The 27,878-nt window shown below is 50.1% G+C and overlaps 1 protein-coding gene and 1 long non-coding RNA gene across 4 annotated transcripts in view; one reads left to right on the forward strand and one right to left on the reverse strand.

Moving 5' to 3' along the window:
* Positions 1–15,242, forward strand: part of VDR (vitamin D receptor) — a 59,258-nt gene extending 44,016 nt beyond the window's left edge. For all 3 annotated transcript variants that reach the window (XM_081129804.1, XM_081129806.1, XM_081129805.1), the window contains exons 5-10: positions 2,404–2,588; positions 2,821–2,941; positions 4,690–4,861; positions 10,683–10,834; positions 11,030–11,146; positions 12,446–15,242. In XM_081129804.1, coding sequence (XP_080985930.1) covers positions 2,404–2,588; positions 2,821–2,941; positions 4,690–4,861; positions 10,683–10,834; positions 11,030–11,146; positions 12,446–12,705 — 1,007 coding nt within the window. In that variant the 3' untranslated portion in view covers positions 12,706–15,242. The remainder of the gene's footprint in view (positions 1–2,403; positions 2,589–2,820; positions 2,942–4,689; positions 4,862–10,682; positions 10,835–11,029; positions 11,147–12,445) is intronic.
* A 4,802-nt stretch (positions 15,243–20,044) lies between these two features.
* On the reverse strand, positions 20,045–27,669 carry LOC308553232. Its single transcript, XR_013998213.1, has 4 exons — positions 27,235–27,669; positions 26,403–26,613; positions 25,616–25,722; positions 20,045–20,236 (listed from the first exon to the last, which is right to left on the reverse strand). It is a non-coding gene; the product is annotated as an uncharacterized lncRNA (long non-coding RNA).
* Positions 27,670–27,878: the final 209 nt, after the last annotated feature.

The following is a 27,878-nucleotide window of genomic DNA, read 5'->3' on the forward strand; positions in this document are numbered from 1 at the left end:
AGGTTACATGATGTTATAGGTGTTCTGTTACAAGGTATTCTGTGTTGAAAATATCTCAGTAACAGTTATTTAAATAAAAAGGTAAGCTTGGCTCAGTTATCTGATGGACTGGCATTCAGTGTGTGCTGTTGCTGACAGTGTAGGGTACATGCAGTATTGGTGCATCTCTCATAGTCCTTTCCTGGGCCCAGGACAATGACTAACATATAATAGGTACAATCGGTGTTGATGTGTTGGGATCCAATACATCAGACTATTGAGCAAGTACCATGGCCAGAAAGCTCCACCGGGCTAGTCTTTATGAGGGAAACAGGAATTATAAGATGTGACCCCTTGCCTTAGTTGCCTATAGTTTCTGTGAAGGAGACCTTGAACTTCTTAGGCTCTCTCTATACAGGCAGTATACTAACTAACCATAAATAAATATACTAACCATAAATATTACAGAGTGGAAGGCAGCTGGGTGCCAATGTATGTAGGAAAAACTAGACATACCACAGGATTAAGAAAGGAGAGCTCAGTATGTATCCAGGCAATCAAAAAAGGCTTCATGGTAAAAGAGAAACAGCTGTAAGTTGGGTGCTGAAAAATAGATAGAACTTGCACAGCTGCTGGGGAGAGAAGACCCAGCTGGACAAGCACCAGCAGGGATGAAAATGTGGTGGCAAGAGTGAGCAGGTCATGCTCACAGGTCAGCAGTTTCAACGTGACTAGAGCAGTAGCTGCATCCACAGGCCCTGGGAAATGAGGTTGGAGAGTTAGGAAGAAGTGAAATCATGAAGAGTTTTGATGTGGTAAGCAATAAGGATCCAGGAAAAGTTTCTGAGCAGGAGACACATCATAGAACTACAAGGCATGGTTCAAGCCTATGGGTGCCTGTGATGTGACTGTCAGAGCAGCCCCCTCTAGCTCCAGTCTCATCACCTCTCTGCCTACCCCTCGGGTGAGCAGGAAAGACCAGACACCTAATCTTGGGTTCTCCAGGCTAGAGCCTTGCACCCAGCCCTGACTGGGATGCTCCCTGCTCCTTGCTCTCCCACTCCACTTGACCTCTTGGGGTCTGAGCAGACACCCTCTGTGGGAGGAGGGTTGGCTGCATTCAGGCAGGTGAGTCAGTAACCGGGGCGTGGCCTCCTCCCTGTCCTCTTCGTGTGGCTTCCTCGGCTGTGGAGGGAACTCACCATCTTTGGCTGCAGGTGTCCCTTTTCTGCTGTGCCTGAGGCTCTGGTTGCCCATTCCAACCCCCAGAGGCTCCTTCTCCTCCCTTACCAACTTCTTTCATCTTCCCCCCCACTTCAAGTGCCTGGGCCAATGGCCCTTTCTCGAAGCCCGGAACCCACCCACTCGGAGATTCTGGTTCCTTTCCCTGCTCTTGTGAAACTCCCCAGTTCTGTGGGCAGAGGCCCTGGCAACACCAGCACAGAGCAAGTAGCTACAGGCCAAGAGCCCCAGTGCCCACTCCTGCCGTCAGCTCTCAGCAAGCCCTGGCCAAGAGGTCTGTTTGCCTGGCTTCTGTGCCAGGCATCCCTGCTCCCAGCCCCGCCCTCCCAGACAGCTGCCCCAGCACCACCTGGAGCCCCTGCACAGCATGAAGGGGACGTAAAGTCTCCCCATCTTCAGACACCCGGAGAGAGCTGGAGAGAACTCCCCAGATTAGAACTGTGAGGTGTGATCATTGGGGACTTGTAGGGGACTTGAAAACTTCCTTGGGCAGAAATTTTCAGACTGGACAGGCTGGGGGAGGTCTTGTTTTGCAGGGAACCAAAGATGAAAAGTCTTTCTCTGTTGGTGAGAATAGATCAGATGCCTGAGTTCCAAGTTGGATGTGGGAATATCCACATAGAGGGGTGTTCTCAGCATCTCCTCGCTTCCAACACTGTGACTGTCCCCACGGTGACTCATTCACACTCTCTTCCCCCTGGTGTCTCCCTCAGGATCAGGGAATATGGGGGGCGGAGGGAGAAGAGGGAGAACGGATGTTGGATGAGCAGCGGCTTTGTGCTAGGATTGCATTGCGTTCAGTTCTCAAAGCAGTCCATCTTTCGAGGCAGATATTTTATTCTGCCACCCCACGGGGGCACACTCCATGGAGGAAGGAACAAAAAGGGGACCTTAGAGATTACATGGCCCAAACTTGTCATTTCTAAGCGAGGGAACAAAAGCTCAGAGAGTTCAAACAGTGTGTCCAGATTCACACACCGTGTGGTGAGAGCCCAGCCTCCCCAGTGCCCAGGCCATCCACCTCTCAAACCCTCTTTTCCCTCCTCTCGGCACCTGCCTTTTCAACATAGAAAATCCATGAGTCCTGGCGGGGGGACAGCCCTCCCGCCTGTGCCTTAGCGACCCGAGGAGGGGTTCTTGGCGGAGCTACAGGCCCAGGCCCCCATGCCCTCTTCCCCGCAGTCATCCTGACAGACGAGGAGGTGCAGCGGAAGCGGGAGATGATTCTGAAGAGAAAGGAGGAGGAGGCGCTGAAGGACAGCCTGCGGCCCCGGCTGTCGGAGGAGCAGCAGCGCACCATCGCCATCCTGCTGGACGCCCACCACAAGACCTACGACCCCACCTATGCCGACTTCAGCCAGTTCCGGGTAGGCGGCCGCTGGCCTGAAGGACGGCCCGGGGCGCCTGGCACGGGGAGTGGGCCAGGGGCCAGGGCATCCCGGCCAGTGGGGCGGGACAGTGGGGCTGCTCTGGCCCATCGCTTTGGGGAGGCCTCCCTCCCCCACGGAACTTTCCTAAAGCCACTCCTGTCAGAGAGCAAGGCCAAGGTCGGAAGGGTGCCCTGAAGTGTGCGCTTCTGACCTCCGTCTTCCCTTCCAGCCTCCCGTGCGAGGGCGCGAGGGCGGAGGCAGCTACCTGGGGAGGCCGTCCTTGAGACACATGCCCAGCTTCTCGGCGGACTCCTCCTCCTCCTGCTCCGATCAGTACACCGGCTCCCCGGGTAAGCGGGGCTGCAGCCCCCTCCCTGCTGAGCTTGCCCACCTGGGGGTCCCAGGCTGCCAGCGGGAGGATGGCCCTGTCACACTGTGGGCCACATTGTGTCCTCAGAACATGTAGAACTCAGAAGAGGTAGAACTTGCCCCAGGGCCCGTGCTGGGAAGAGGCCTAGCTGAGGTCCCAGGCAAGGACTGTCTGCAGAGCCTCCCGCTCTTCCCTCCGAGCCAGGCTTCTGTCCCTGGCTCCCTCCCTGGGGGCCACCTGGTTCCTCTGAACGGTACTTTGAGCCTGGGCCTTATGGGGGTTTCTTTGTTTTGTGTTTCTGGTTTTATTTATTGAGATATGATTGACAGGTAACATTGTATAAGTTTAAGGTGTACAACACAGTGACTTGATATATATATATATATATTACAAAATGAACATTTATCACCTCACATAGTTACAAAGATATTTTGTGTGATGAAAACTTTTAAGGTTTACTCTCTTAGCAATGTTCAAATATAGAAAACAGTACTGTTCACTATATTCATCAGAGCCTGAGCCTTTTGAAAGTTGAAATTTGGTGTGGAAGGGTCCCCTTGTAGCCCACTTTACCCCAGAGCCCCGGGGAACTGGTATGGCCCTAAAGGACCTGTCACCTCCAGCCCATCCTTGCTCTTCTTAAGTGCTCTTTATCTGTCTTCCTCTTTATCCTCCTGCAACGTCCCCTACTGGGTATTGAGCCCCAAAGCCGGGCATGCGCCCTGACTGGGAATTGAATAGACAACCTTTTGGTGCATGGGGCCACGCTCAACCAACTGAGCCACACTGGCCAGGGCTCTCCCTTTTTCTTTTTTAAACACATATGTATATTCAGAAATGGGAAAAAAGAAAAAAAAAGAAAACTATAACCATCAAAAAAAAAAGAAATGGAATTATGCCATACACAGTCTGGTACTTTGCTTTTTTCTCACAATAATACATTGTATCATAGTTTCATTCAGTATACATCCAGAATATTCTTTTTAAAGGCTGCATAGTAGTCTCAGGTATGAATGCACAATAACATACCTAAACCCCCTATCATTGGATATCTAGATTGTTTTCCAGCTTTTCATTAGGATAACAGTATACTTGTTGCTAAATATTTGCACTTATTCAGAATGTTTTCCTTATGATGAATTCCTGGAAGTAGGATTACTGGTTAAAAAGTATGCATAATTGTAGGATTTTGACCCCTATTGTCAAATAGCTACCTGGGTGACTTGTGAAGATTTTGCCTCCTTTAGTGCCCCAGCACTGCACAAGAATTGCCTAGTTCCCTGCATCTTTATAAATACCAGTGTCAACATTTAAACATGTTTGTTTCTAGTTTACAGCTGAAAAGTATAGATGTTTTACTTGGCAATTTTTTTTTAATCACTAGTGAAGTTAAACATTGTTTCCCACAATTTATTGGTTCCAAATTAATTTTTGACTTGAGATCATTAGGAACAACAAGTGGGAATGTAAAATCATGGCTCCAGGAAGTCTCATTTTTGGAGTACCTGTGATTTTTGGTTTTACTGCCCCATTCTGCTGAAAGAAGAGAGGAGAATCCTAGAGGGAAGCCTGGGCTGAAGATTGACCTTAGGAGAGGTGGTCACTGTGGGATTCCCAATTGAACTGGCCCAGCTGCCTGGGCGCAGGAGGTCCTTACAGGGCCCAGCAGGAGGAAGCCTGATTCAAGAATCCTTCAGTAGTTCCTTTTCTTCCCCCATCCCTCCTCAGACATGACAGAGCCGACCACCTTCTCCAACCTGGATCTGAGCGAAGAAGACTCAGATGACTCTTCTGTGACCCTAGACCTGTCCCACCTCTCCATGCTGCCCCACCTGGCTGACCTGGTCAGTTACAGCATCCAAAAGGTCATTGGCTTTGCCAAGATGATCCCAGGGTTCAGGTAAGAAGCTTTGGGGACATCAGGGGAATAAAGTTAGAACCCTAGAGTGAGTTGCAAGGAGGCTTGAAGATCACAAATCCACTGCTTTCCATAATAGAGAGTGAGGCCCTACCCCAGAGAGATTCACAAAATCAGAGGTTCCTAAATCAGAATCGCTGGGACGTAATTTTAGGAAGAGAAGCCCTCCAGCATCACTTGAGAGCTATTCATCCTCCACACTCCCTAGATGATGAAACAGAAACCTAGAGGCCAACACCAGGAGTCCCAGTGTTGGAGCCCGTGTGTCAGAGCCAGGTTTGGAATTCAGCTCATTGCTGTGTCCACTCAGCTGGCTTGGGTCTAATCCTCATATTATGCCTTTAAATTAAACCTTCATTAACCCTCCACACCCAATTCTGAAACCAGGATGAAGTGGTGGAGGGGAGAAAGGGTTGGGCCTAAGACTCGTGAGGTCATTTAGGAGTCTAGAGGGAGACAGATTTGCCAGCATATAAGATCTGGGCATCCTTCACCCAACTTACCCTTCATCCAAGGCCATTTCCTAACCATGCTGAGACCTTTCTGCCCAAAAAGATAACCATAAGGAGTTCTACTGGAGTAGAGATCCTCTGTTACCGATTTATTCATACAAATTTCTTTCATTCATCCAAGTGTTTTATTGTCTTGGTAATAATGGCATGTATTAATACTTATATTTAAAGAGTCATGCAGTGTCAAATAGTCTTCAAGTACTTAAAAGGTGACACTTTTAGTAGATATGTTGGGAGATAGTTATATCTATGTGTATGTATATTCATATCCTCATTTTTTCCTAAAAGTTCATTTAGAACATTGTCATAAAATATATATACAATGAGGTTGAGAAATAGAAATAAATCAGTATCAAGCAATATGATCATCATTTTAAGTAGGGGCAATAGTTGTAATTGTAGCAGCAGTATCCTAGATACTGATGCTCTGATTCAGTGCTGGAGTACTAGGAGCCAGAAAATGATTTCACATCAGCCAGCTCTCAATGGAAACCAAAATGAGGTACCGTTTATCATTTTGTGAATTTCTCTGCTATGTAGGGAAGTCATCAGTTACCATCTAACTTACTCCATTACCAGCTAGATAATGGTAATTCACAAGGCTAAACCCAGCACTTCCCAGTTTGTTTCTGCCCTGAGACATCTGGCTCTGTGTTATTTTAAGCCTCTCACCGCTCCAAATACCAGGAATTTTCCAATGCTCTTCCCCTGGAATCAATGGGAAAATTGTAAAGAAGAGAAAAACATCAAATGGCATCAAGACACTTATTGCACTGCGCATTTCGTTGTAGCAAAAGGAGTAGGGGCGCTCTGGCAGCAGGCAGGAGCAAGCTGCCGAGTGTCACCTGTGCACTCAGCATGGTGCCGAGCCTGGGATTTACCCTCCAGAGCCTCTCCTTGGAACAGACAACACATTCCGCTTCATACAAGTTCTAACTTTCTCAACTCTTCATGTTAGTGTTTGCAAACTCCACGTGTTCCAAAGTCTTGTTTTATGTAAACAGTCCAAGAAAAAACACTTCCAGGTGCCGATGGATACGTGGTAGCACCCGGCTTTCATCCTAATTCAAGGGAGCAGTTCTCATCTACACAGGGTCCCTCCCTGTCTAGTGGGGAGTGGGATGAAAGGGCATCTGATGCCCTGTCCAGGTGCTAAGGTTTGGTGATTCAAAGTGGTGGCTGGGATGGCATACAAGGGAAAACTGTACTGAAAAGAAAGTCACTCATTTAACCAGATTTACCCTTGCCCCGTTGTAGCCTCCTCCATTAAGTAACCCAAACCCCCATTTTTCTCCCATGCCCTTGGCTCCTATCCCTTAATCTCGGCACATGTACCCTTAGACAAATATCACTACCAGTCCTTCCATTTCTCTCCCCAAGGATGAGCTGAGGTCTTTCACTTTTCTTCCCTTTCAAGCCTCATTTCCAGAGTTCCTTTCTCTAGCCCTGCAGTCATGGCCAAAGTGGCAAATGTATGAGCAGGTACTGGAGCTGTCCAGTTATTGATGCAAAACCACGTAACTTGATCCTGACATGCTTGGGTTGGCTTCTCTCTCTTCAGCATGACTTGAGAAGTCCCCAAGCGCAATGTGTTTTAATCGAAATGGAGCAGACCTTGGCAAGAGCTCCTGGGGGGACACCGATGTGGATACTCTGTGACTGGACAGAGGTGTTGTGGAGCCTGGATGGGGGCCAGAGCCCAGGTTCCGCTGGGACCCAGGTGGGGCCAGCCCATCAGTTCTCTGGCTCTGCCGGTTTCTGCACTTAGGGGTTCTGTTTTGCCAAGAAGTGAAAGAACAGTGGCTACATCCCTGGTGGCTTTGATCTTGCTGCCTGTGGGCGGGGGTGGAGGGTGCGGGGAGAGCAGGATTAGACTTCTGTGTGGGTGAGTCCGGGGGTGGGGGGAACAGGATGAGACTCCAATGCGGGCATGGGACCAAAGTGTAGTTGGACTGGATGGACTGTGTTGGGTGTGAACTGTGCTGTGCTGTGGCCTGGTCCCTGCTCCTGACTCCAACCTCCCCTCCCTCAGACTCTCAATCTGCACCCCACAAATCTCCCTCCCTCAGTGTTGCAAAAGAAATGCATGGAGGAAGTGAGGCCAGGAGCAGTCTTAGATCTGAGAACCAAGGACCACAGGTTTCACTGCCAAGAGAAGTGCATGAGAGACCAGGCCAAATCAGTTGGAGCCCAGCCCTGTGGGCTAAAAGCCTTCAACCTCACTATCATTTCCATTCCCAGGGGCTCCGTCCTGGGTCTAAGACCTGGGTGGCATAGTGCTTCCTATGCCCTTTCCTCTGCATTCACTTGTTCATCTATCCAACCAGCTGCTTTCTTACATAAGCTGTGAGGGATTAAAGTTGACAAGGACCCAGACCCTGTCCTCCCGGGGTTCAGTGTCTGATGGGAGAGATAGACTCGTAAACAACTGCCGGGAAGAGATAAGAGCTCTCGAGAGGCCTGCTAGAGGGACACTGGGAATACAGGTGGGAGGGGCTGGTCTCTGCCCAGGGGGTGGGAAAGCCGAGATTGGGACACATTTTCAGAGTTCATCACAGGTGCCCAGAAGCGGCCACAGATGTGAAAACTGATTAGGGTGTAAATGTGACCTAGACCCAGGGAGGAGGACAGGGCCTGAGCAGGTGCTGTCATAGCAGCAACAAGGTCTCTTGGTGTTTCTCCACCTCTGCCATCACCCCCACAGCTCCAGTTCTGGCTCTGAGCTGTACTTAGAAATACCCTGTATTTTCAGGCCATGGGTGTGTGGCAATTCGAAGTTATTCTAAGTTTGCTTTCATGGAAGTTGCATGTCTGGATCACAATAGGCAGTGATCTCCCAGCAATCTCTCTGGCCAAACACCCATGGGATGTTTGACCACTTCTGGACATTTGTTTTCAGTGGGCCATTGAACAAAGGGTTATGTACTAAGATAATCCTCACAAAATTACTTACAGTAACAAAAATTAGAAGCAACCAAAATGTCCCAAGATTGGTGGATAGGAGACTGATTAAATGGCTTAAATTAGTTGATATAATATAACATTATGCAACCCTCTATGAACTGGGCTAAAGAAATTTTAGTGATGTAAGAAGTGGGACACAGGCCCAGCCCATGTGGTTCAGTTGGTTGAGCACCGTCCCATGCACCAGGAGGTCACAGGTTTGATTCCCAGTCAGGGGACATGCCAGGGTTGCGGGTTTGATCCCCAGTAGGGGTCGTGCAGGAGGCAGCGATCAATGTCATCCATGTTTCTCTCTCTCTCTCTCTATCTCCCTTCCTCCCTCTGGAATCAGTAAAAACATTTAAAAAAAATAGAAGTGGGACACAGAATTACTAAATTCAAGTATGTTTTTTTAGAGAAAGCTATTTACATACAAAAAAGATAAGAAAATATACCAAAATGTTCATTGTGGTTATGAGTAGTTTTTGTTTTTATATTCTTTCTGTATTTTCCAAAGATCTAATGATGAACATGTTTTACTTGTATAGTGAATTAAAACCTAAATGAGGGTGGTATTAGTTTCTAATTTTTTTAAATGTAGACTGAGCATCTAGAGAAAAGCCCAGCCCCTTCCCACCTCTATTCCCATGGTCCCTCTAGCAAGCCTCTCTAGAGCTCTTATCTCTTCCCAGGTGAGATGTCTAGGCACCATGTTGTTAGGGCTGTCTATCCTGGAGAAGATGCAAGGGGTACGTGGTAGCTTTCTTTAAGTGGTTAAAGGGATGCCCATAGCTAGTGGAGAGGTCTGGTTCTGTGTTCCTTGAGAGGACACATGTACAAGCAATGAATGAGTGTATCATCATGTGAGTTATAGATCAATAGAATAAGAGGCTGTTAACAAAGAGCTAACAACTTCATGGTTGTATCCAGAGGCCATGAGCTCCTTGGCTCTTGGAGAATCCTGCAGAGGCTGTGTGGGAACCATGTGTCAGGAATGCTGGACATTGGACCACATAGCTTCTAAGAGGGGTCTTCCAACTCTAGCACTCTGATTTTTTTTCAATGCAGAGTTTTTGCTAGTCACCCTAATCATCTTTTGATGAACAAAAGTATAGCCACAGAGAAGATTACAGCCTATCTACAGGATATCCAGGCAGAAATATACAGTCAGGAAGAGAGGGGAAGAAAAACCAGAAGCAAGTTGATCTTCAGGCCCTGCTTTTCCCTTGTCATTGTTCAGACAAGCCCAGCTTGTAATGCAGAATAGTGGAATAAGTCATTGGACTTTTGACTCATTAGCACATGTTTGTTGACCCTCTCTTGTGCTCAGAGCTAAGTGGGCAACATTAAGGTAATTAAGAGGTGGTGCTGGCCTTCAAGTAGCTTACAGTTAAGGTCCAGATCAGGCATATAAAAAACAGAGCCAAAGGCGAAAGGGCATGTACAAGCAATGTGCAGTGGGTTGTAAAGGAATGGCTCCAATTCTATTGAAGAGAATCAGAGGGTGGGGGCTCCAAGGGAGACTTCATCAGCTTCAGGATCAGAAGGACAAGATGAGGGAGAAGAAGGGTATTCTCGGCTCCAGCTGTCACATGTTCAGAGGTATGGTGGTGTGAGAACACAGCATCTGAATGTGCAATAGTTCACAGTTGCTAGAATGGAGAGTTGGTGGGGTTTGCAATGGGAAGGGGGACTGGAAAGACAAGTTAGAGCCAATTTATAGAGTACAAATTTGATTTTGGGTGTTTGATAGTCAGTGAGGATTTTTGAGCACAGGAGTGTGATGCTTCCCTGTAGCAGCAGTAAGAAAGATGAATGAAAGATTACTCCAGGATTCTAGTAGGAGACAACTGGAAAAGATAATGGAGCTCTAACCAGAGAAGTCCTGGTGGGAGTAGGAATGAGGTCAAGGGTTGCAGAGATGCCCTAGAGACAGAGTTGGCTGAACTTTACTACTAGGAAGGACTGGAGGAAAGGGGGAGGGGGAAGCATGGGAGCTGTTGAAGATGACTCTGGACATACATTTGTAGGCTACCATATTCATGCTATAACCCTGGGAGCTTCCTCAGACTCTATCTTCTTGTCCCTAAAATACCTTTGGCTGTTTAGAACTGGGGAACCCTGGCAAGTCACTGGGTTTTCCTTTTCTCAGTAGCTGAGCTACTTCATTTCTTATTTTAACATTCAGTCTTGAGTTGCTCTTCCTCAAGAAACAGTCTTGTCCTTTCCAACCAGACTTTAAGCTCCTCAATGCAGGATCCAGGGTACATACTGGTCACCTGGCATGTATAGACCTATCAAAACACTACACTGATTTGCATGATTAACCTTCACCTCTGCCCTGGCAGAGACCTCACCTCTGAGGACCAGATTGTGCTGTTGAAGTCAAGTGCCATTGAGGTCATCATGTTGCGCTCCAATCAGTCCTTCACCATGGACGACATGTCCTGGACCTGTGGGGCTGAGGACTACAAGTACCGCATCAGTGATGTGACCAAAGGTGTGTCTGGGCTCTGCCTCCACCCTCTCTAGCTCCCAGTCTCTGGCTCTATCCATTCTGGGGTCATGGGCCCTAACCAGGCAGCAACAGGGATAGAAGGGCAAGGGTCAGGCCTGGTCAGGATTGGAGGTATGGTGGAGTGCAATGGGTGGCTCCTCAGTTCTGCGCATAGCATCTGGCCATTCTCTCTCATAGCTGGACACAGCCTGGACCTGATTGAGCCACTCATCAAGTTCCAGATTGGGCTAAAGAAGCTGAACTTGCATGAGGAAGAACATGTCCTGCTCATGGCCATCTGCATTGTCTCCCCAGGTATGAGGCCTAGCCTTGAGGAACGCAGGGACCTGGGACATGGGGAATATTTAAAATGAAGCCCTGATGAGAACCAACAAGGCAGTCTTAAGGGAGAAGTGAGCAAAGTTTGGACAGACAGACCAGGAAATATCCACTTTGCTGGTTTTGCAAAGCCCACATGGCGTGTTTATACTGAGGGGTCCCCTACTGTCCTTGGCCTTACCTAGTGAGGCCATTGGTGATTCATAGGTGGGATTCTCAGGAGCCAGGTAGATGGGGTTTCTTAGGCCACAGACAGGCCTGGATAGTCCCAATATTCAGGGTTTGCTCTTGTGTCAATAAGACTGAACTTCCTTGACACTTGAGGTCCCCTAGGGGCAGGGTAAAAAAACCCTGGGACCTGGTGAATGGTTCTGCCTAGACAGTTTACTTGACTAATTTTGGAGGCAATGTGCTGTGATCCATGAGCTCTTCTACCTGTTTTTGATGAAAAGAGGGAAAGAGGCTGAGGAGAATGTTATTGTGGTCCTGAGGATGCTATATTGATGATGAGGCCCAAAGTGGGGCAGCACTGCCTTAGCCTGAACTATACTCAGGGAACAAGTGAGTGACCTCTACCCAGGGATCTTTTCCTAGGCTGGGAAACCAAGGAATGGACATGGGCTTCCCTCCTCTTTTCAGCCAACGTTCACTCATTCATTCATACATATACTCAGCATACATATACCTACTAGGTGCTGAGCACTGCACTGGGCATAGGGATTCAGCAGCAAGCAAGACTTCTCTCCCATGTGATGAGAGTTTTAAAAAATTAAGAAGTATGTGATATTACAGCTGGGTATAATAGAAGGAGGGAGCCTGATGTAGTCTGAGGCATGAAGGTAGGGAGTCATCAGGAATGGCTTTCTTGAAAGTCTTTTAAACTGTTACCTGAAGTATCAGTAAGAGTCAGGCAAAGATAAAGAACTGAGTTCCAGGCAGAGGGAACATAGATGTGAATCTGGAGGCCAGAGAGCATGGTGCATCAAGATCCTGGTGAAAAGATGGATTGTAGAGATAGAGGGAGAGAGATTGGTGGGGACAGGGCCAGATGGGCCCATAAAATAATCTGGGCCTTGATCCTAAATGCAATGGGAAGGGGTTGAGGGGCTTTAAGAAAGACTGTGATGTCACACATCAGCAGTCATACAGGGGTGACTTAGGAGGATGCTGAAAGTGGGTGTCTGTCTGTGTGGACCACGGGGTGGTGAGGAGATTGAACAGTAAGGACCAGGCTCAGAGCTTCTGTGCTTCCTCCTCCTCTCCCTGTGCCCACAGACCGTCCTGGAGTGCAAGATGCTGCGCTGATCGAGGCCATCCAGGACCGCCTGTCCAACACACTGCAGACCTATATCCGCTGCCGCCACCCACCCCCAGGAAGCCACCTGCTCTATGCCAAGATGATTCAGAAGCTGGCTGACCTGCGTAGCCTCAACGAGGAGCACTCCAAGCAGTACCGTTGCCTCTCCTTCCAGCCTGAGTGCAGCATGAAGCTCACACCCCTCGTGCTGGAGGTGTTTGGCAATGAGATCTCCTGACTAGAGCAGCCTGTGGTGGTGCCTGGGTGGGGCTGCTCCTCTGGGGCTGGTGCCCGGGCCTGGGACTGGCTGCTGTCCAGCAGCCCTTCCCACCTACTCCCGAGTATAGCTCCTCCTCTCCCACCTCTTCTCCCTACCCAACCTAACACCAGGTCCCTGCTTCCTGTGGGCCACAGGATGACCCCAGTCCTTCAAGACCTCAATCATGGGGAGTTGCTGTTTATTTGACAGAGAGACTCAAGTGGGGGCAGAAGGCAAAGGCTGAAGGCGGGGCTCACCTGGGAATGCCCCCACCACTCGAGAAGTGGCTGCTGGCTGGTGCCCAGAGAACAGGCAGACAGGAAAAACACACCTATTCCTCAGGGACAGATACCCATACTTCCCCCCATCAGCCCCAATTCAGGTCCACCTGTCTAGAGCCTGGTGAGGATCTTCCTCCCCCTGCTCCACCTGGCCACAACTCCCACTTTATCCCCACCTCATCCTGCCACCAATCTGTCCCAGGGCAGTGTGCCATGGCTGCTCTGTCCCAGGGCAGTGTCCCAGTGCCACGATGGGGCCTTCTCCCTTTGCTTTCCCATCCCTGGCCTGTCTAGGATACTCACTGCTGCCAAATATGACCAAAAACAGGGTGACTAAGGTCACAACTCCCCCTCACCCACCTCTGCTGGCCAAAGTGCACTTGCCTAACCTCTCAAAGCCCACCTTCATCTCATTCCCATGATAATGTTCTCCTTGGAAATAGCTATGGTGAGGGGGCTTTCTCCCCATAATCAGAGCCACTGGCCCAGAACCCACCTGCTGAGATACCCAAGGAGGGAAGAAATCAGGGCCCAGGTGGTGTGGGACAGGCAAACCCAGCCTCACAGAAGAGTAGTAGATGGTGGCCACAGCTGTCCCTGTCACCAGTCCCATGGCTCCTCAGCCTGGATCTAAGAGGTTAGTTGAGGCAGGAGTTCTCCTTCCAAAAATCCACATGGCAGGACTGAATTGCCCCCAGGTTGCAGGGAAGCACCGAGTACCGTCCTCACCCTCCCCTGCCGATGCCTTACCTTCCACCCCAGAGAGAGAACCTGCAGCAAGCTCCAGAGCCCTCCCACTGTGGCCATAGGTATTGGTGAGGCTTCACACTAGGATGGCCAAGGATGACCCAGAGATTGGCCCACTCTCCCAACCACCCCATAGTCTAGAGAAGCAGTGCCCATCCTGCTTACGAGTGGAGGCCATGTCTTTCCTACCTGGCAGGGTGGGATGGAGGTGAAGGCCTTCCAGACCCCAAAGCCCTGTCCCCACTCTCCCTGCCCACTTGCGTGACAACCATTCCCTCAGGAGCTGTGCTCTGAGACCTCAGGGTGTAAGTGGAGGGAGAGCTGGTTGGCCTCTGTGCCTAGTCAGAGAGCATTTAGGGGTAGAGTTGTGTGGGGCTGGTTCCCTTATTCTCGCTCCACCACCCCAAAGTCAGAAGGACCCTGGGGGGTCAGGGCAGGGAGGGGGTGAGGTACATAACTTCAAACTCTGTGTTCTTTGTAGCCAGCCCAACCCAGGAGCTGGGAACTCTAGGTCCGTTTACTCCGGAGTGGGGTTACTCGGTGAGTGAGTTGTAGGTGTGTGGGACCAATGCAGACAGGGTTCTTCCAGGAGTGCCAGAGGGCCCTTCAGATGGCTACTTGAGTTTGGGGAACACGGCCATATTTGATGTCTCAACATGGAGGAGTTTATGTCAGTAAGATTCCCCTCCACCTGCATCTGTGTCCCCTGAAAACCCTGAGAGCAACCCAACTTACCACTGCCAGAGCCGTCAGTGTCCACCTGGCCCAGCATTTCCTCAGGTGGGAAACATCTGACAGTCGCATTCCTTATTGCAGAAAACCACCCTCACGGCTGAATCTTAACGTTTATTAGATGTGAGTTGTTTTTTGTAATCAGACTCCAGTTTGTAGTCTGTAGTAAGCACCACTGATTAAGAGATATTTATGGGGGGGAAACTTATATTGTGAAAATTCTATACAGTGATTATTATTGTTGTTGCTGTTATTTTATAAATTTGGGACAGACCCTTGTTATTTGATTTTAGCCGCACATTGGTCCAGCTTGCAATTCAGTGGGAGAAAAGGTTTGAAAATCGCTAAAGTCGTTCAACCTCCTTATTAAAGAAAACGGATGCTTATGGGGGGAGGGGTGTGACTCACCCCAACTCATATAACTAGTTGGAAGTAGCTCCAGAACTGGACCCAGACTTTGGCCTTAGGGTCCAGTGCTCTTTTCACTACACCAAGCTTGAGCTCAGATCCCATTTCTCATTCCCCCAGTGGCCAACCTAGTCCCTTGGAGGAAATACTGGATTTCAGACAGCAAGTCTAGATCCCAAACGCCTGCCTTGGGTTGTCACTTTACTGACCCATCAGGAGGTTGAAGGACACCTCAGCCTGTGTCTCAATGTGAATCAGAACCCCCACCCCAATGTGGCCCTGGCCAGATAGGGTCTCTGCCTCAGCCCTTATAATGCTATTGCCTTATCAATAAAATGCATTTATCTTTGTGATGTCTCCACCTTCCCAGCTCTCCCTCTGGCCCTGCCTCCTCCAGGGATCCCGACTGGACACAGAGAACACCAGCTCCTCAGCCGTGGGCCCCACAACCCAGCCCACTCCCAAAGGGAAGTCTAGGAGCTGGGAGGGGGAAAAAAAGGAGGAAAATTAGATGTTTATAAACCTAAAAATTTAAAAGTATATTATTGGAAACCCTGGAAAGTGTGTGCCCCCAAATGCCAGGAGAGAGCTCCATCTGCTGCCAGACTGGAAAAAAGTGGGAGAATCCATGAGGCCAACAGAGGAGGTTGGGATGTACGAAAGACTCGGTGAAAGCTGGGAACCAAGTGGCAAAAGCAGGCTTTGAAAAGTGCCTCCAGAGTTATTTCCAAAGAGAAAAAAATGGTTTATTCCATTTCCAAAGAGAAAATAAATTGGTTTATTCCATTTGCCAGGAATAAACCAATGAAGAAAGCCTTGCTTGCGGTAATAAAAATGGCTCCTACTACATAGCGCTTACTTTGTGGCAAGTGCTGCTGTAAATAAATGCTTTATGCAAACCAACTTGCTTTATCCTTGTAAGGACCCGAGGGGGGATGGACTACCATTGCCCCCACTTGACAGAGGGGATAACTTGCCCAAAGCCACACTGGTGGAGAGGTGGGATTTGAACCCTTGGCAGCTGGCTCCAGAAGGCTTTAATGAGCTGCTACACTATGCTGCTTCCTACTGGGTCGAGTGACCTGACAAGTCACAGTCTTGCCAGTTCTCTACTAAAGAGCATGTGAGGGAGGTTCCCATTCCTAAAGGAGGCCCTGAGATGGGCGAATTGGAGAGGCTTGATCAACCATTGTTCAACTCTCAGGAAGCATTCAGTCATATGTCTGGGCCCCATCAAGTATGGCCTTACCTGAGAACCTCAAGAATGAAAACCAAGCCACTGTTGACAAAAATGTGTTTTGTACTTGAAATGGCTGCTGTGCCAGTGATGGAGAATTGCAGTGACTCCTGTGCGTACACAGGACTCCCAAGGGACCCAGGGGAGCCAATGCACCCAGCTCTGTTCCCCAAGGAAGTGGGGTTTATGATAAAGGGCAGCATCGCTAAACACAGCAAACAAAAATAGTCCACCAAAACACAACACGGTCATCTGCACATGGGGAAGTCATGTCCAACCAGTGTGTGCATTTTGTTTCTTGTGTGTGTTTTTTAAATATATCTTTATTTTTATTTTTTACTTTTTAAAAAATATATCTTTATTGATCTCAGAGAGAGGAAAGGAGAGAGAGAGAAACATCAATGATTAGAGAGTCATTGATCGGCTGCCTCCTGCACACCCCTGACTGGGGATTGAGTCGGCAACCCGGGCATGTGCCCTGACTGGGAATCGAACCCTGATCGTCTGGATCCTAGGTCGAAGCTCAACCACTGAGGCATGCCCGGCCGGGCAGTGTGCATTTTGGGTAAGCTGGCCTGGGAACCTGTATATGTGATTTACTTTCATTTTTCAGAAGTATCTGCAAAGATTTTGAACCAAAGATTTCAAACCAAATGTGTCACTGGGGATGGGGTGAGAGTAGAAGAATTGAGGATAGAGCTTGAGGGCTATTTTGCCAAAAAATAAATGGACTTAGAAACAGCTGCTTAAACACATGTCTCTGGCTAGAGAAGTGTGAAGATGTTCTTATAAACTGTTAGGAGAACCTTATTTGGCATTTTATAAATGACCTAGATTCTAGAAGAACACAGAATCTCCAAGCCTGTGTTACAATAAACTTTTCCAGGTAAACCGAGAAGGATACACTCAGAAAATCTTACGGTTGGGATAAAGTGATTTTTATGTTTTCACATTCCAAGCTCTGGTTCTACATATGTGCTGTTCAGCCATGTAACTACGTGTGGCTTTTTCAATTAATGAAAACTAAATAAAAGCAAACATTTAGCTCTTGAGCTGCAGTTTCCTCTACTCAAGTGGCCCAGAGCTCCCAGAAAGGACAGTATAGACACAGAACATTTCTGTCATCGCAGGAAGTTCTGCTGGACAGCACTGGTCTGCACAACACAGTCTTGCCTGGTACTAATCATGGATGACGTGCTTCTGTTGACTTATTGGGCAGATAGCCACTAAACTGTTCGACATCATATAGAAGATAGATAGTGACGATCCTTCCTTTACGTCAAGCGATGCTGCTACTGGATGCTGTAAACAGTCCCCTCAAAGGAGACATAAAGGAGAAACACCTCACAGGCCATGGGGTTGACCAGCTCAAGCTTCATGTGGCAGAAATAGGTCAGCCGTGTGCCAGGAAATTCTGATTCCTATAGTCTGGGGGGCAAGCAAACAAAGCAGGGCCTGCCTGGAGAGGCCAGAGCCCTCCGGTCAGTGTCTCTAGCCTCTGCTGGGACTCCTTGGAGGCTGTCTGTGCAGTGTGGGGTCTACCTGCCCTCTGCTAAGAGGACAGCACAGCCAAGGGGATGCCTGCTGACACCCTTTCAGACATCAGCACTCATGCGGGCAAGAAGTCTGTGAGGCCCCTGAAGGAGTCTGTGTGCCAAGTGGCCAAGAAGCACAGTGGGGCGTGGAGCAGCGGCTGATGGGGAGATTCAGGAGGTGGGGAGGGTCCCTGCTCGACAACTGCTCTAAATCTCTATTCAGACACGTCATATATGATACTGGAGGCAGTGTTGCAAGTAGGGTACCAGGGAAGTTGACTCTAAAATGTAGGTGGATGTGCAGGGAGTTTACTGGGGAGAGGGCTCAGGGTCACCAGCTTTGGTGGCAGGGAAGGAAGTAGGATCAGGTAGAGGGAGAAGTTGGGCTGCAATGTAGCTTCCACAGAGGGCTCAACCAACCCTCGTGGGGAACTCTGAAACCAGGACGGCCCTTGCCAGGTTTTATATTCCTTCATCAGCTAGTCACTGGATGTTGGCTGTCCCCATGAAGAGCATTACTTTTATGTGACCTTGAGCTACGTGGCTCTTTTCAGCCAAGGGCAGGTAGAATTGAAGGTTATTTCTTCACATTTTGTACAACAAGGTGGGCCCTTTCAGAATGGGCTGCTCTGCCTTGGGGAGAAACCGAAGGCTTCCAGGCCCTTCCCTTGGGCTCTAGGTAGTGGGACATTTAGAAGTCCCAGATGCTCCCTCTAGAGGAGGGTGTTGCCAGATTCTCCCCAGCTCTGGACTCTGTTCTTTTCCTAAATCATCTTAAGCTCCATCACTAGGTGGTGCTACTGCCCTATAGTGACAGGTTTGAGCTATGGACTTGGCTTCTCTCCGCAGTTCTTTCCTCTTTCCCTCACTCTGGTCCTTTCTCTATTTCTGTGAACCTGAGTCCCTCACACTGCAGGCGCTTGGTGGTGTTCATCTCTCCTCACGCCAGCAAGGTCACAAGCAAAAACACATAAGGAACCTGCTCTCTGCCTTTCCAGGCAACCTCTGGAGTCACAGCCAGGAAAGAATCTGACACATCTTAGCCACGGGCCCTCTAAGGCTGAGCTCTGGGGCCTGGGGCCTCTGAGCACTTTTCATGCTGGCCCGAGGTTCCCTCTGAGGTCCAGCCCGGTGGTGCAGTCCTTCTGGTGTTTCCAAACACAGACACAGCACTGAGCTCAGTGCTGGGATACAGTGATGAGTAAGACAGTCACTGCCCCGAGAAAGGCACAGCCCAGTGGGAGAAGACAGACCTACACACCATGACCAAGCAGCACAAGCAGAAGCCACAAAGTATAACATTTAACAGCATAAACAGCTGGGTCCCTGGCCTGGCTCTGCCACCTGTTACCTGTATGACCTTGAACAAGTTACTTAACGTTTTTGAGCCTCAGAGTCTTCATCTATACAATGACAACAATAATAGTAATTACTTCCTGGCTTGTTGTTGTGGTATAATGTGTGTAAAACTTTTAACACACTACCCTGACATAGCCATGAATCATAACTGCTGGCCAGCAACATTATTACGTTGTGGAGTGGAAGGATGGTCAAATAAATTTTCATTGGAAGTTGACACTGGTCTCATTCTCTGACCACTGATCCTTGCTGGGCCCTCTGGACTGGCCCCAGATGTTGTCTTAGGCCTCTGGAGTTAGGGGCTTCTGCTCCACAAATAGCTACCTGAGCTGGGAGAAGGCATCATTGTGCCATCTGGCCACCAGGGGGCAGATATGCAACTTAATAAGCCAAATGGGCCCCAACTGAAACAGCCGGCTTGGACAGGCAAGTGTGGGAAAGGGATGGGAAAGTAGGCGCATAAACTGAAACACATGAAACGCTAGTTAATACCGTCCCCAACTTCTTTCAATTATGGTCTTTCTTTGCCAGCTTAGCTCCCCCAATGACCACCGCCACCCAACTTTGCTGCACACATAACCAACCCATAATTAATGTCAGTGCTCTCTGGTAAGAAGTGGCTCATGCCCAAAGAGGGGGAATCAGAATGAGCTTCAACGATCAGGTTTGCTCCGTGTATTTGTTGTGTCGCTGCTTCTCATTTTTAACCCCAGCGCTTACTGGACCCTTGTTTCTTTGTCAAGATACAAAGCCCACTATCATCAGGTCTGTCTACCTCCCCAGGGTCACGTGTCACTGGCCAGATGTTGAAACTCAAGCCCACGCCACCTCCAACCGCTTGCAGGTCTCCAGCCGTGTGCCTTGGCAGCCTGCCTCCACAGACCAGCGGTCCTCAAGCGAAAAATAAGGACCCCGGAGAGCTTTTGTTTCTGTGGGTTATATCCGTCAATATTTACCAAGTTAGAAATTTAAATTAAATTTGAGAAATGTATTTTTAAATAACAATAATGAATCTATTATAAGTTAGCATAATTTTTATTAAAACAACCTTTTTCCCAAAGCAGAACTAATTCAGTGGCAAAAGGGTATGGTTTTACAGTCCTGCAAATCTCTTTCATGCTGGCTTACCAGAAGGCAGCTAGAGTCTCGGATCTGGTTCTGCATTCCATCTGTTAGGACGGCACACATCCTGGCAGCTCTGAACAACTCCTCTGTATACAAGTGAGGGAATGAGAGTAAAAAGGCAAATAATGTCTTAGTATTGTGAAAACAGTTTTGACCTTGCAGAGCTCCTAAATGGGACTCAGGAAACCACAGGGGTCCCCAGACTACACTTTGAGACCCAAACTGCACACATTTTTACGTGTTGTTTCCTTGCCTGACATGCCATCCGTTGGCTCTCTCCCATCCCGCACCCCAGTTTTCTCAACTGGGCAAACTCCTGCTGTTCCTTCAGTTTCCATCTCAGGCTTCATGTCTCCCGTAAGTTCTTCTCTGAACTTCACCATGCCATACCCCCGCTTGCCCCATCTGGGTGGAATTGTACACCGACCCTACTATAGAATGAAGTGTACATTGTAGTGGGTTTTAAGTTTCTGTTTTGCCTTTGGGGCTCCCTTCCAGACTGGAACAAAGGAGGGAGGGATTCCATAAATGTAGCTGAATAAATGGGTGAATGGATGAATACAAGGTCATGTGTGGGATGCCCACTCCTGTTAGCATATAAAAGATCTGATCTTCACAAGAGATGCCAAGTTTAAAAAATTCTGCTCGAGTCCCTACTAGAAAATGAGATGCAAACAGACTTATGCAAATTTAAACACCTTCCCCTGAACTTTGGAAACTGAGAAGTTAAGTCCCTGTGGCTTCAGAACCCACATGCTAACTACCTCTCCCTAAAGCATCTGCCACACCTCCATCCCTCTGTATATGGACAGTTTGCTTTCTGGACCAAAATGCAGAATTAGCATTTTTCCCTAGTCACATTTATCTGATTTGGTTTATCCTATATCTTAGCCTCCTCAAATCTTTGAATCCTCATTTTATCATCCAATATTCTGACCACCCCTCCTGGCCTTGCATTTTCCAAAACTTAGGTCTGCAGACCATGTACAGAGTTGACTGCTGCAGAGCCATGGGCTAGGCCCCTCCCGCAGGCTGAGAGCAGTGCACTGCGGTTCAGTTGTTCATGACCTCATGGGGAGCCGAGAAGGGGGGGTGTGATGAGAGGCTGAGTCGCAGAGGGGAATAGTTGCAAAGACGGAGGCATCCACGGGAATTTGGGGAACCTGTCAATGCTTCCACTACCCCTCCTTCCTTAGCGTCTAGTAGTCTCACCCCAAGTGTGGACAGATCCTTAGGGAATTAAACCATATCTGAGCCAAGGATCAGGGATCCAGTGATATCTGATATAGGGGATGCCAAAGTATCAAATTCCAAGCTGAATTGTTCTGCAAATTCTGTCTGAGCTGGACTCTGGAAAGAAAGGCCTAGTCTCTTAGATACTGGTTGCTGAGAGAAGGGCAGCGGGCAGTGGGCAGGCCGCTCCTTTGGCATCCCTATCTTCAAAGGGGATGGAGAAATTACACATAGCTGAGACTGGCAGCCCTTGTTTAGCTCCACGGGGCCTCACCCCTGCCCTCTTCACTCCCACTCAGAATCCTATAGGAAGTCTGGAAAGGCCTGTGCCACCCCATCTAATCAAGAATCCTGTAGATGCCGGTGAACATCTGTGGCAGCTGGCGTGGGGCTCGGGTGAGGGGACGGCAGGGGCCCCAACTGTGTCTGCGCCTGGTTCCTGTTTCTCCATTTGCCTACCCAATCAAGCAGCCCATCAGAAGAGGCTCAGCCACCAAGGCCAGCCCACCCTGGGTGCACAGGACTGTGGGCACCAGCTTCAGAGTGCCAGGGCAACCCTTCCTGGGGTCCCTCTGCTCTCTCCACCCCACCCCCCAGTCCCACTCCCCGGTTCCACTGATTTAAATGTCACCCCCTCTCCCACCCTGGAGCTCCAGGGCAGTGGCAGGGAGGGGATGGTGGAGGAGCCCTGGGTGATAAAGTGGGGATGGGGAGAAGAGATAAAAGGGGTGGCAGAGAAGCCAGCTCCACTTCCGCTCTGATAGGGACCCCACCCCAAGGGACTCACTGCCTTCTGCTGTGTTGACAGGAAGGCCTTGAGGTGGTAGAGGAATGGATGGGAGGGGAGGAACACTGTCGCTGGGCAGGATATCGGTGGCCTTGGGAGATGCCCCTTCTTGGTTCGCTTGGTTGTTAGTTCGTTCTTTGAGCAAATGCTTACCACAGCTCCTCCTACCATGAGCCAGCAAGGTGCTAGGCTATGAGGGCTGCAAAGGCAGAGAGAGCTCAGGTGCTCTCCCAGCCCCCTTGCCCTGCCACTCCCAGCCTCGAGGGAAGCAGCCAAGGCAGTGAATAAGAGCATGGACTTGGCTACTAGGTCGCCTGAATCCTGATCTTGTCTCTCACTAGCTGTGTAACTTGAGGGAAATTACTTGACCTCTCTGGGCCTCGGTTTCCTCTTCTGTAAATGGGGACATAGAGTCTTTGTGAACACGAAGGAAGGAAGGAAGGCAGCATGGTGCCTGGCAGGGCCTCATCTAGGGTAGCAGGTGAGAACGGCAGAAACAGCATTGAGGCGGAGCAGGATCTGAACCTGCCGTGGGGCTGCCGACAACCTGTACTTGTTCTGTCTCTTCGTGAAGCGAAGATAATAATGGTGCTCACTCCGCAGGTGTTGTGAGTTCACACACCGCACTTAGAATTGTGCCTGGCAAGTAGTGAATGCTTGATAACTATTAGCCTTTATTAGTATTTTCATCACCACCCGGGGACCCTCTTCCTTATAAGGATCACCCTCCCCCCAACATCCACATGTCCCAAGTCAGGGCTGGGAGAGGTGGAAGTTGGACTCATAGGCGGGCCAGCGCCCCAGCCACGCACTCAGCCCTGTTCACCGCGCCCCTCCCAGCTCCACGTGCAGCAAGGCAGCTACTGTCTTGAGCGAAGCCACCCTAGGCAGGGGACGCTGTGGGGGATGGGGATGGGGACAGCTGGCAGAGGGGCTCCTGGCCCTAGGGCCCCTTGTTCCAGGCCAGGCTCTGCTCCGCCCCATTATCTCCTCCTGCAAAACCTCCTCCACCCCATCAACCCCCAACCGAGATTATAGGCCCTCAACTGTCTCCAACTGCTCTGATTCGGGGATAAGGCTGGACCATCATCCCCATGCCACAGGGTCCCTGGCCACCCCCATCTCTGCCACAGGCGTTGAGGGGAGGAGGTGCCTGCTTCTCTGGGAGCTGGGGAGCTGGAGGAGCAGGTGTCCGGGGGGCTGGGGGACCAAGGAACAGGGTGGCCAGGGGGACACTTTTCCCACCTGTGGGTGGCCTCCAGAGCTGGAAGAAGAAAGCCAGTCTCAGATGGGGAGGGATCTGGTCCTCCTCTGTTCCCATCTTGATTCAGTGCCCGCTCAGTCTGTCTGTCCCCAGGCCACGCTGCAGTTTCTGCCTCTCTCTCAGGCGGCTCTTCCCCCACCCCCAGTGCACACCTGGCTCCTCACATCAGATAACCCAACCACAGCAGCTCCCCTCGCCCCAACCCTGCTTCTAGCAGCCCCCTTCTCGCCCCTTGCTCTCTTCCTCCCCCGCCTCCCCCACTTTACAGCTCCCCAGGCTCACCTAGATTCCCCTGGGGAGGGCTGGGGGCCCCCAAAGCCTTACAGCCTTACTGGGTAATGAGTGTGTGAAAGACAACTCTTCTTACCCCCAACACACACACACACACACACACATACATGCTCATGCACACACTGTGGAAACTTTATACCCCTGTACCATGTAGGAGACAGAGTGAGGGGGAGGGACCCAGGGACCAGCCTTGAGGGATGAGGGAAATCCAGCCTGAGGAAGTGAGGGGGTGGGGACCGCAGAAAGGGGCTGCCTCTGGGGCTGGGGTGGTCCACAGCTTCCTGCTTCTAGGCAAAGAGAAGTTTCTTCCCTTTTCCAGGGCTTTCTGTTCGCATGAGGTCATCCTGAGTCCCAGGGCTGGAGGCTCCCTCAGGCTGGGGAAGCAGATGGATGTGACCTGGGCCATTCAGCCCCGGACCCTGCCTCCCACTCCCCAACCAAGGCCAGGTAGGCAGGAGCTGGAGCAGAGGTGCAAGTGGGACTGGGAGCTGCTGGGTTCAGGAAGCAGGGTTGAGTGTGAGTCGGGCAAGGGGGGTGGTAGGACACAGGAGAGAGTGGGGCAGGGACTGGTGGGTGCCTAGGAGCTGGGGTTTTAATGCCTCTTGACAACAAATGAATCATAGGCAAATGATGTGGAAATGATGGCGTAAATAAAGATGTGTTATTTTAAGGCCCCGGTGTGTCACTGTAGGAAGGGAGCTGAGAGGGGAGGAGCAGGAGGCTTCCCGGGCCAGATGGTGCCTGTAGGTGGGGGCCCAGGTAGAGTTCCTGTAGGGGGTGGTGGAGGTGATGGCCCACTTACGTCTCATGTCACCTTCAAGGTGATGTGAAATGGCAGGTGGCTGACCACAGCCCACCAACCCCTCCCCCAGAGCAGAGCAGCCCTCCCATCCCCTAAGCTCCTTGGTGATCCTCCCAACCCTCCCCTAACCTCACTCGGGACCCTGCTAACCACACACACTGTTCCCCCTTCCCCAGTACCTGCTCTTGACTTCCCTTGTTCTGTCCCTTGGTCCCCTTCAGGACCAGGACAAGGTCTCGCCCCAGCAGTGGCATAGGAGCCAGTGGAACACCAGGAGTTTCCGGTGGACAGAGCACCTCTGGAACCCAGACAGAAAACCTGAGCTTTTCCCATCAGTACAGCACTGAACTAATACCCACAATGACAGTGCCCGGCACAGGGGCAGAGCCCAGTGTATACCTATACCTGCCAAATGAATACATTTATGACCTCCATGACGATGTCAGGGCCTTCCTTGTAGCCCAGTCTAGGCTTCTGGTCAACCTTCATTCCCAGTCTCCACAGCTCTTTACAATGCTGGTAATTATTAAATAACTACAAAAACATGTATACTCATACCACCTTACATAATCATTACCTACTGCACGAATTTCCTCTGAATCTTTTTCTCTATGCTTACCCTGTTTTGTTTTGTTTTGTTTTTTTAAATACAGTTGCCATCACAGGGCATGCACGAATCTATATTCTCCTGTGATACTATGTTGCATTCATATGCATATTTTTAACAGCTTTATAATTTTCTATTAAGTGGAAATATAACATACTTCACAATTTTCCAGTTGTAGGTGTTCAGATTGTTCTGATTTTCCACATTACAGCTAGTGTGGTGATGAACATCGTATGCACTTATTCCACTCCCCGCTCCCTGAGTTTTGGCTACAGAAATCTAGTTTAGGTACATTGGGTGGAGTTATTGAGCCAAAGGGTAAAAACATTTTATAGCTCTCACTATATATTGCCAAACTGATTTCAAAAGAGATTACACCAACAACAACAGAGTGTACATTTCATCACACTCTCGCTGGTGCTTGAAAGTGGCTCCAACCTTTATCTTATTTTAATTGGCGTTGCTTTGAACATTCCCCTACCTTTGCTTACCAGCTGTGTTTCCTCTTTCCCTCAAGAGTCGTTTCTGTGCTTTGAACTTGAGCGTACCACCGGTTCAGTGTTTCTTATCAATCTGTGTGAGCTCTCTCTGTAAGAATGATTTTAAAGCATTGTCGACTGCAGTTGAGCCCAGTCCCTCCTTTTTGACGTCTTCTCCTGCTTCATTTAAATCTCTCACTGCTCCCCCTCAACCTCCTTCACCGGCAGCCTCCCTACCCCCTCTGCCCACCTGAAACCTTCGTTTTCTCACTTCTGTACTTAGCCTTCTCCCTGGGTTCCCTTGGTTTCCCTTCTCTCTTTTCCTCTGCTCTGGTGGTCTCATCCACTCCTACCTACAACCCCGCTTCTCACTGATGATCCCGGATCTTTATTTGCCCTTTCCCCCCATTCAGAGCTCCAGGGAACAACTGTCCACTCAACACCCCCACCCCTGCGATCATCCCACCAGCACCTCAACTCCACATGTCCCCAGCCTGATTCTGTATTTCCCTCCCGCTTAGCTTCTCCCCTGTAGGCCCTAGCTCTGCTGCCCCTCGTACGCCCCGGCTCTGCTGCCCCTCGTACGCCCCGGCTCTGCTGCCCCTCGTACGCCCCGGCTCTGCTGCCCCTCGTATGCCCCGGCTCTGCTGCCCCTCGTACGCCCCGGCTCTGCTGCCCCTCGTATGCCCCGGCTCTGCTGCCCCAGTGCCTCTGGACTTGGTGCTGCCTTTGGAAGGGGAAAGAGGGTAGACGCTAGCTCTCCTGAAGGGCGAGTGAGATTCTACTCACCTTCAGCGTGGAGGAACAGGGCCGGGAAGAAGAGACCGTTTGTCTAAGAAGACGCTGCTTTGTGACTCAGTTTCCCTGTTGGGATTGGCTCCAGGTCTAGAGATAGATGCTTGAAAGCCAAAGCAGGTGGCCATCCTGCTAGAGCAAGTTAACTCTTAACTTCGACCTCACTGGTCTCCTCTGCTCCTTGAAACTCCTCCCCAGCAAGGGACTGGAAGGCAGAAGACGAGGTTAAGCTACGAGTCGCCGAAGCCTGTGCTGGTCAGCACAGTAGCCGCGCGCCACTGAGCACCTGCAGCCTGGCTAGTCAGAACTGAAACGTGCTACAAGTGTAAAATCTAAATTGGATTTCAAAGACTTTGTATGAAAGAAGGATGTTAAATATTAACAATTTTTTTGTTTTGATTGCATGCTGACTTGACAATATTTTACATATATTAGGTTAAATAAATATACTATTAAAATGAACTTCACCTTTTTACTTCTTTTAAAAGAAAATTTAGTTACGTATGGGGCTCACATTCTGTTGCTATTGGACAGTGTTGATCTAGACCCTCCCTGCAGGGGCTCCAGGCTGAGATGCAATGACAGGTCATGACAGATATAGATACAGACCCTACTGGGGATGTCACCAGCCAGTCAGACACCACGGGACAGACTTTCAGTGGCCCAGTGGCCCAGGCAAGGCGGAAAGCAAAGCTAACTCCTTTAGCCCTGGACTTCAAGAGGCCGTCTGAGCTGGGCATGGCTCTCCAGAGCTTGTCTCTTTGGATGCCCTGTTACTCCAGACAAACAGTCCCCCAGAGCCACCCAGAGCTTTGGATCTCCTCACCTCCATGGTTCATGGGGAAGTTCTCCATCATTCATTGGGGCCAGGGCCTGGGCCTCTCTCCAGAAGCCCAGAGGCATCCTTCCTCCTGTCGAAGGCCCTCTCTCCCACCCACCTGGGCTTAGGCTCAGCCCACCTGTGGCTGGGAAGGGATGGGAGAGGAAGGCGGGCTTGACACGCCCCTGGGCCTGCAGATACATTGGCCGTCCTTCCTGTTGTCCCACCGATAGGGGAACAGAAAGGGAATAGGAGGGAGCCAGGAGGGAGGGCACAGCCTGCTGGGCTGCCCTTCTCTACCTCCTTCTCCCAGGCCTGCGCCCCAGAAGAGCCATAGGAGGGCACCGGGAGCTGGGGCCACAGTCTGCGTGGGTCTGCCCCTCCTTCTCCTGCCTGGACGACTCCACCTCTCCCAGGTCCTGGCTGGGATCCGAAGGCCCCAGGCAAGTGGGGGAAGAGGAGCCACTCCTACTTTCCCAGCAGCTGCTGCTGCTGCCTCTTCCTGTTTTGCTAAAACTCTGGCTCAGGACCCAAGGGGGTGGGGGAAGTTGCCAGCTGTTCCCGCCCCCCAAAGGTCAACTTCGTCCCCCTGGTCCTCTTAGCTAGTTATTTATAGCCCCCCAGGCCCTGGCTGAGGAGCTAGATCTCTC

Source organism: Miniopterus schreibersii, assembly GCF_964146895.1.
Source record: "Miniopterus schreibersii genome assembly, chromosome: 2".
Taxonomy (NCBI): domain Eukaryota; kingdom Metazoa; phylum Chordata; class Mammalia; order Chiroptera; family Miniopteridae; genus Miniopterus; species Miniopterus schreibersii.